Source organism: Haliaeetus leucocephalus, unplaced genomic scaffold, assembly GCF_000737465.1.
Source record: "Haliaeetus leucocephalus isolate CR32 unplaced genomic scaffold, Haliaeetus_leucocephalus-4.0 Scaffold656, whole genome shotgun sequence".
NCBI lineage: Eukaryota > Metazoa > Chordata > Aves > Accipitriformes > Accipitridae > Haliaeetus > Haliaeetus leucocephalus.
The window spans coordinates 6,898,632-6,907,508 of NW_010973092.1; the positions used below are offsets into that span (position 1 = coordinate 6,898,632).

General features: G+C 52.9%; 1 protein-coding gene across 2 annotated transcripts in view; it reads right to left on the reverse strand.

The window, feature by feature from the left end:
* Nucleotides 1-5,638: 5,638 nt before the first annotated feature.
* RPS14 (ribosomal protein S14) overlaps nucleotides 5,639-8,877 on the reverse strand; it is a 3,542-nt gene continuing 303 nt past the window's right edge. For both annotated transcript variants that reach the window (XM_010578942.1, XM_010578943.1), the window contains exons 2-5: nucleotides 7,514-7,664; nucleotides 7,035-7,196; nucleotides 6,461-6,537; nucleotides 5,639-5,749 (exon numbers count right to left, since the gene is read on the reverse strand). In XM_010578942.1, the coding sequence (XP_010577244.1) occupies nucleotides 5,682-5,749; nucleotides 6,461-6,537; nucleotides 7,035-7,196; nucleotides 7,514-7,662 (456 nt within the window). In that variant the 5' untranslated portion in view covers nucleotides 7,663-7,664 and the 3' untranslated portion in view covers nucleotides 5,639-5,681. The remainder of the gene's footprint in view (nucleotides 5,750-6,460; nucleotides 6,538-7,034; nucleotides 7,197-7,513; nucleotides 7,665-8,877) is intronic.

An 8,877-nucleotide genomic window follows, 5' to 3' on the forward strand; every position in this document is an offset into this window, starting at 1 on the left:
CCACCCTGCCCTGCCACCTCCTGGGGGGGGACAAAAAAAAAAAGCCCCATTGGCTGCTGGTGCCTGCATCACCTGTTGCCAGGCAGACCTCTGTTCAGAAGGTCTCCGATCCAGAAATTATGCTGGATCCGGCCGTGAGCACGGCAGACACTTCGTGGGGCATTGCTTCCCACCCCACGGCCACGGGCAGGTCACGACACCCAGCCTGGTGACACCCGGTACCATGGGCCTGGGGGGGTCTGGTACCCCCGGAGAGGCAGGAGGTGGGATATGGGGTACAGGTACATGGGATGTGGAGATGGGAGGCAATGGGGGAGGAAGGAAGCAGGAGGTGGGATGCAGAGGTGGGATGCCGTGGGGAGGGCTCCCCACACCAAAGGCTAAGCAGGACCCTCCGTGGGGGCATGCCGTCAGGGTACACCCCTCCTCACTCACCTTTGCTGCCAAGGAAAAGCTGCACTTTGGCCCAGACCCCACCTCGAGGGTCACTTTGGACCCCCCCTGGGTGGGGGTTCTTGGCCAGCACCTCTCAGGCTGAGGGGGTAATGATTAAAGGACCACCAAGTGTTTTCAAGCCCCTCTCCCTCTTGCAGCACCCCCCTCGCCCTGCCTGCAGCAGCTTTAGGGGGGCTGAACCCCCAAACCCGAGAGAGGAGAAGCAGCCCCTCAAGGTGGGTGACCCCCAAAGCACCAGTGGGAGTGGGGCAGCGTGGGTTCCCAGCCCACCCCACAGCCCTGCTAGTGCTAAGTGGGCGAGAGCAGCCATCCACCCCCATAATGCTGATTTTAGGTGATTTTACACAAAGACCCAGGGCAGCCCAGGTGTAACACATCCCCGATGCCAGCGCTGTGCCGTGGGGCTTGGCCTTGGCGGGCACGCCGCACCCAGCACCGAGCCGACTCCAGTGTCAGGACCCAGCACAACCGAGGCCCGGGTTCAGCCAAAAGTGAAATTCCAAGCGTGAAATGAAAAGCAATCCATCGGGGCATCACTAGTTACCAGGCAAACTTCCTCATGCGTGGCCCAAGGGCCAGAAAGTGGCAAGATTGGGGTGAGCACGGGCAGGTTTCTTCAGCTCCAGGCTCCATCCCTTCTCCTGGGGTCAATCCCAGAGCCATCCCGATGGCAGGGATGGCATGGTCAGTCCCTGGCAGCGCGCTGGGAGAGCAGGATTAAGGAATAACCTAAAAGCATTTCTAAGGAGCGGGGCAGGGTCTCCTGGCAGATACTGTTTCTGGAGGAGAAGCAGGCACTGGTGGGACGATGCTCTGGCTTCCCAGGTGGGAAATCGCAGCCCCCATGCAGGGGAAGGGCCTCGGTGCTCGGACCCCTGTCCCATCCCCAGGCTCATGTGACCCAGCTGGGAAAGTCCCGGGGGCACCCAGGGGTGCACAGACCCTCTGCCCAAGGATGTCCATCAGCCTCACCCCAGGCCACCTGTGTCCCCAGCTCCTGCCCCCACCTGCATTCCTCCCCACAGGCTATTTTGAAGACAAATAACTTATCTGCTGCTTTTTTTAGGGGATGCTACATTTAGAAACCATATCTGAGGTGTTTTAAAAAAACAAGGGGGAAAAAAAAAGAGGGGGGAAAAAAGAAGAAGAAAAAAGCACATAAAACCCTTCCATAAATTTTTCAGCTCTCCCCTCGCTCTCAGCCCACGGTGGGCACTGGGGGGTTTGGGGGGACATGGGTTTTTCTTGCAGCCCCAGCCTGTGCTCAGCTGCTCACTGCCCCAAGCCCCCCACCCTGGGGCCATGCTCCAGACACATTCCGTGACCAGCCTTAGCCCTAAGGGGAACTAAGGAAAGGCTGAACAGGAACTCGAGAGCAAACCCCCCCACGACTTCATGGAGCTGGGCCCAACTCTGCAAACCACAAACACAGGCGATAAACTGGGGGGTGGGGGAGAGCCCTGCTCCCCCCCCAGGCAGGCTGAGCCCCCGGCCCCAAGCCCAGCTGGGGACTGTCAGCACCAAATCAGACCTCTCTCTGCACACAGACATTTCCATTAACTTCTTCAGTACTTCCCCCCCAGCCATGCCTTTCTGCACAGGGCTGTGGCATTTAACGTGTTTTAAGTCTGTACATTGATTTTCCTGGGAAGATGCAGACCTTTTTACAGAGCAGCTTTCAGCCTGCCTTATACCCCTCTCTTTCTTCCATAGCCTGAGGCCGGCACCCAGACCCAGCACAGGCTCGTCACCACCCTGTCACCCCCGAGGCTTCATATTTGTGTGCATTTTGTGCTGCCCATGAAAAACTTGACAAGCACCATGACAGGAGGCTGGGGAACCAGCTGTCTTTTGGGGGCGAAAAGAAGCCATCTGGAGCAAGGAGCAGTTTCAGGACTCAGCTCAGACGTGCCTGTTCTCTGGGAACCTTGACCCAAGCCGGCAGAGCAATTATTTTGGGCAGGGAGGCGGAAATAACCCCGCAGGCATTCATGTGAAGCCATTCATTACCAGCCGAGGCTCCATCTCACAGCCCGCAGATCCTGCACAGACTGACATTTGGTGAACAAACCCACATTTCTCACTGCAGGTGAGAAGACACCCTTGGCAGCACAGGATCAGCCCCAGGCAAACCCAAGGGGAACGGCCGAGCCACAGGGCTCCCCAGCAAACACAGACCCGTCTCTGGGGATGGACTGCAACCCCCAAGAAGCCCCGTGCCCTCGGTAGGACGAGCATCCCTGCCAGGGAGACACAGGGTGGGCAGCCACACATCTCCCACCCATGCAGCCGGAGGCAGGGAGCCATCACCCAGCTGCAGGGGATTTGCAGGTGACGCAGTTCCTCGCCAAATCACACAAGACAGGCCAGCTGGGGAGGGGCAGGGACCGGCAAGAGCCATGAAACCCATCCACACCACTCAGCCAGGAGAGTCTTTCCCTCCATACAGCCCTGGGATGTGTGCCAGGCAGCCTGCTCCATGCAGCAACCTGCTTGGCTCTCCGGTTTCTCTTCCTTATTCACCATTTCTTCCCTCGGGGGGTTTACACCAACACGGGAAGTTGTTTCAAAGACTTCAGATCAGCTAAGAAATAAAAGCTATTTTTGCCATTAATTGTACAGCAAGGTCAGGGAACAAACACTCTGCCCACAGCACAGCAAGGGCAGCAAGTGGCATGGGCTGGGCTTACAGCAGCTCAGCCTTGACAGCCCTGCACACCCAGCAGAGCTCCTGCTTCCAAAGATTAAGGGCTAATAAAGCAAATCCACCTTCCTGTGCTGGGCAAAGCTCCTGCCACCTGTGCAAGCCCCAGAAAACCTCCCCAGGGGAGGATACACCAAGCAGGGCAGTAGGTCTGTGTTCCTCCTGCCTCAGGTTAGACATGAAGGTCCCAGCTGGTGCTTCAGCAACCTCCTCTCCAGAGCCGAGCAAGACCAATGCCACCACAAGGCTCATTGCCACCAGGTGCCAGCCAGGTCCGTGCTGCCCGGAGATCAGCCCGACACTGCTACATGGGGAGAACCCACCAGCCAGATAAAAAGCCGCTTCCCTTCTTGCGCCCTCGGAGCGGTACTGAGCAGACACCTTCCCACTGCCACATCTGCCCTTAAACACTGCAGGGCTAAACTTTCCTGCACCAGGCCGGCTGTGCTCTGCCTTGGTGGGCAGCAGAAGGGAGACAGAACGGAGCAGAAAACGTCACAAACTGCACCCAAAAGAGATGAGCCCGGTCTGTTAAATTTGTACTGCTGCAAAGGTCCTGCGTTGGATTTTATGTTCCTGTAGAGCTCTCGCCAAATGTACCCTGTGAAGTAGCCACATGAATGTCACCTGGGACAAAGTAACACATACCAGAACAGCAACAGGTTTCACTTTATCTACGAGTATATTAATAAAATAAAATAAAAAACCCAAACCAAAACAAACTGATGAGCTGTTAGTAACATGCCACACCTTTGCCTCCTGCAAACAGCATCCTGCTCTGCTGCAGTCCTCTGCCCTGTTCCCTCCTCAGTTCAGCTCCATGCTGGCTGAGCCACCGCTGGTTTCATTTTTTCAGCACCTCCTCTTCACAGAGTTTAAAGAACACTTTAACTACAGGAAAACTGTGATTTGAACAGCAAATAGTGCACTTCTAAGACAGTAAGGGAAGTTTATTCTAAAGTTTTCCATGGCCACATATAAAATTGCAAATAAAACACTATGGCTGCGCCAAGGGAAATGCTGGCTTAGGAACATCTGTCCAGGCAGAGATTTTTTCCACAGAAAGGGGAAGTCATGTATTAAGCAACGGTTTGCAGAAAACCCAGCAGTAGTTAGCTTGCTCACGAGCCCAGCTTTCTTTTCCACAGCAAGGACACCTCCAAGAGATCATGACTCACTTTGAAACCACAAGCATCCAAGTAGTTTTCACTATTTAGATCGAGAGGCACCATGGCTTCAGATCAGACAGCCTGGTTTCCTCCTCTGTGAAACTCATCCCCTTGTACTGTGCAAGAGCTAGGGCTTGACAACTGAAGACCAAGCTTGACAGAAGCAACATCTCCTGGATCCAGTCCAGGCTAAGTAACTTTACCAGAACAGAGACTGCTTTGAGAGCAGAGCACCTCCAACACCACCATCAGCCAAAGCATCCTTTCCCATGAGGGGAGGGAGGCTCAGAAGCGGGCAGGTAAAGGAATCCCCTGTAAAGTGTTTTAAGATGCAAAGGTGTGGGAAAGAGCCCCTGCGAAAGCGGTGAGGGTCTCAAGCCTCAGGATCTGGAGGCAGACCTTGTCCAGGACCCCAGGACATCAGAGCACCACCTTCCAGCTTCATTTTACAGGCCACACCACATCACATATAGGACTACTATTTGCCATGTAACTGTGCTAAGAACCCTAAGGTTTTTCAACCCATTCTGATAAATAACCATCACTTAAACCTGACTGCAAGTATTCCTGGGCAAACACTTTACCAGCTCCAGATGAGCTCACTCGCTCATTGCCAAGAGTTCCACTAAACAAGGGAAAGCACTATGAGTTGTAGCCAACTGCAATAAACTCCTACCTACCTATCGCAGGATAGCGCAAGACAGACCCATGTACAAACAGGCACTGCACTGTATGAGGGCTGACATCACCACTGCACAGGAGGAACTTTGACAATTTCATCTCTCTCTCTCAAGCTGTAGAAGCCACAGCTATTTTAACCACGAGCATACAGAACCCACCTAACTTAATCTACACTTCTCAAGTATTGTATGCCCATGAATCTCGTCTTGGTCTAAAATCTTGTTACAGCCGAGGAAGCAGCAGGAACAGGAGCGACTTCAAAGCCTGGAGAGCTAGGAAGAGGAACACTGGCAAAGGTGGAAATGGGTACTTATTCCAGGTGATGGCAGCACATTCCGTGGAGGGCAAACACCAGTGCGGGAAGCAGGGCATGACTAAGAAGCAAGGAGTCACTTTTCTTAAATACCTCTGGAAGTATAAATACATAAACAGAGCAGCTGAGGGAGCTGTAATTCCAGTGCTTTTAGAAGCTTTTCCCATGTAATACAAAAGCACCTCTGCTGCAGCAGTACTAACCCCAACACAAACCAGAAGCCCAGCTTCAGAGCATAAGCCATTGGCGGATGTAATTAAACTAAAGCCACTCAACTTCTGAGCATACCTCAGTAAGAAAACACACAGCTGAGAAGAGGTTTAAAAGAGAGCTTTAATAACGAAAGGTGCAGCATTGTTTACAGACGACGTCCACGGCGACCACCCTTTCTGCGAGTACTGTCAGAGGGGATGGGGGTGACATCCTCTGCGGGGAGAAGAAAACCCAAAAACACACAGTTACTTTCCAGAGATACCCCAAGAAACCAACCGGGCACAGCCACCCAACCGCAGCAGTCACCCCAAGATCCCACGGCTGCACCTCAGTAGTCAGTCACCACAGGAGCCACACACAGGCAGAAGAAACACTCCACGGGAGTGCAGATATTCGTGAACTCGCTGAGGGCTGGGTACCCAGTGATTTAATGCTTAGGAAGCAAAAATCCCCATCTCCCAATCCACTTAAACCAAGCAGCCACAGCATTTCCAAAGAAACAGAGGGTGCTTGATGCAGCTTTCAGAGCAGCCAGCACCACTGCTTCTTGTGACTCCCCTACGAAGTTTGGGACTGTCTCTCAAACAGTTGGAGGAATTCCATGATTACTGAGTCACACTCTTTCTAGGCGACTCAACAGCTCTGGCACAAATGCTGTTATGTCAGAGGAGCAGCAGCATCCTGCTGTGCAGCTGGGGTTTATCGTGCAGACAGAAACTTGGTTTCTCAAGTCTGTTTATGCCACCTCCTGGTGAATTGTCAATTTAAGAATCTGTTTAAATTAAATCACACCTTCAGTGCCATCTGACAGAGGCCAAGAAAAACATGGTTTTGTTTTTCTTTTTTTTTGTCTCCAAAGTAACAAGGCTCTGTGCTGATATACCATGACATACACATCTAGCTATCATTTTCTCCATCACTCACCAATGCGGCCGATCTTCATTCCAGATCGGGCCAGAGCTCTCAGTGCTGACTGAGCACCAGGTCCAGGAGTCTTGGTCCTGGAGGAGACAGTCAGAACCAATAATCCCTTAAGCGATTTAGGAGTTGAACACAGTTCACAAACAACTGATAATATTAAAATCACAGTTTCCCCAGCCCAAAACATCCAGATACCAGAACTCACCCTCCTCCTGTCCCCAGACCCAAACCATTCACAATCAGCCACCAGACAGGCACTTCACTGTCATTCCAAGCTAACACATCTCCAAGTTTGACAGCACCTCCCCATCCACCACCAACTAAATAAGAGCATACCCTAACTCCAGTCAACTGAAGACGCCCATTCAGAATGAGTTCCAGATTCTCAGTGACATGACAACAGCCAGTCACCATACAAAGTGACAGACATCCTTCAGGTCAAGTTTAAAGCCAAGTTCACAGGGTGCATCTACCTTACCAACTGAGGCAGTGCAAAGAAGGGATGTGGTGCAATCTGGCACGGATCCAAGACCAGACACATCCTCTGGCAATGCTGAGCCCAGCCCCTCCAACATACCTATTTCCACCGGTAGCACGCAGCTTGATGTGCAGGGCAGTGATGCCCAGTTCCTTGCACCTCTGGGCAACATCCTGGGCTGCCAGCATAGCTGCGTAGGGAGAAGACTCATCTCTGTCTGCCTTCACCTTCATGCCACCAGTCACACGGCAGATGGTTTCCCTACAAAAGGGAAAGAAGACATTCAGAAAAAAGCCCTTCCTCTTTCCTTCCCACAAACCAGCTTCTGGGTACAGACAGAACCAGGTATTTTGAGTGTTACAGGATGAATAAGCTGCCATCCAGTACCTTGAGCACAACATTCATCACAGAGGAGCACACCAAGCCATCTGGCCTATGTTCATGTATGCACACAATCTTATCTTACAACTCAGCAGAAGCTCAAGGATTTTGTTGGAACCCCTAGCCAAATCTGATTTCTGTTTTCAAAATGAAAGGAGCCAGGTACTGCAGGGAGTTGACTGGCATTCAATACTCACTTGCCAGAGAGATCAGTCACATGGACGAAAGTATCATTGAAGGAAGCAAAGATATGGCAGACGCCGAACACGTTTTCTCCTTCAGCAACCTGAGGTCCCAAGCTGATGACCTGTTCTTCCTTCTTCTCCTTGCCCTTACGAGGTGCCATTTCTGAACAACAACCAAAGTACGAGTGATGGTGGATTTTTCAGCATTCTCTTACAGGATTTTAGGAAATTCCCTGCTACTGCAACCTTTTACCAAGCAAGATAAATGAGTTACCGTTGGCAGAACACAAGTAGTAATTTTGGGGTACAAGTGGACTTACAAAACCCAAGATTCCGAGCTTTGCTGTGTGCTGGCAGGCAGGTCACCACCCACAACTGTTTAGTGGGGTCTCTCCTGCAGCACTTCACAGTAGAAGCTACCTAAGCTGTGCTTCATGGCAGCTGATGTCCCCAGGCACTGCTGCAGCACAGGGAGCCCCTTTCCTTGATAACCAACAATGCTAAGAGCTTCTCCTTGCTTGTTTATATGACTTTATGGAAAGAAAATACCTAGCCAAACAATTATTAAAGACCCGGGTACTGTCACAAAACTCTGACTCTGCAGACCTTTCAAATACTAGCTTGGGTTCTTCCTTGTTATTGGTCTCCTAACCACATCCTTGGGACTAGCCCAAGTAAGTCTTCTGCCTCTGAAGCTTACACCCAGCCACGAAAGGTGGCAGACATGGCAGTCAGCAGTGCTTGGTTAGGTGGCTGGGGATCCCCTGCAACTGCTCCGGAGCACAGGAAGAAAGTTCCCTATTGCCCTCTCCTGCCAAATACCAGCTACAACTGGCACCCTGGAGAAGTCTAGTGACTTCATTAAGGAAATCAACCCAAGCACGACCTACTTTCACCCACAGGCCTCAGACCGACGGTCCCCTCCACAGAAAACAGCCCTGAGCACTGACAGTTAAATCAAGGCCTACACAGCCACTCTGACAGAGCCACATCCCCTTCCTGACAGCCAGCGAGAGGCTCCATGGACATTACCGTCCCCAGCTGGGGTCCATAAAGCCCAGCGATACCCACAGGACAGACAGAGCAAACACCGAGCCCTGGGCGCTGTTACGGCCGATACTGACCTCGGAGCAACGAGCCCGCTGCTCTTCAGCGCTCACCTGAGGCCGCACTGGACACAGCCCCGGCCGCTCAGGGGCCAGCGGGCGGGAGGAGGCCCGCAGCCGCCTCCCGCAGCCTCGGCCGAGCACAGAGCCGCGGCCCTGCCTCCCCCCTCCTCCGCCCCCAGCCGTGAGCTCCGGCCCTTCCCCGGGCGCCCAGCTACGCCAGCCCCCGGCTCGCCTGCGGCCTAGCGCCCCGCTCCGCCGGGCGCGCCT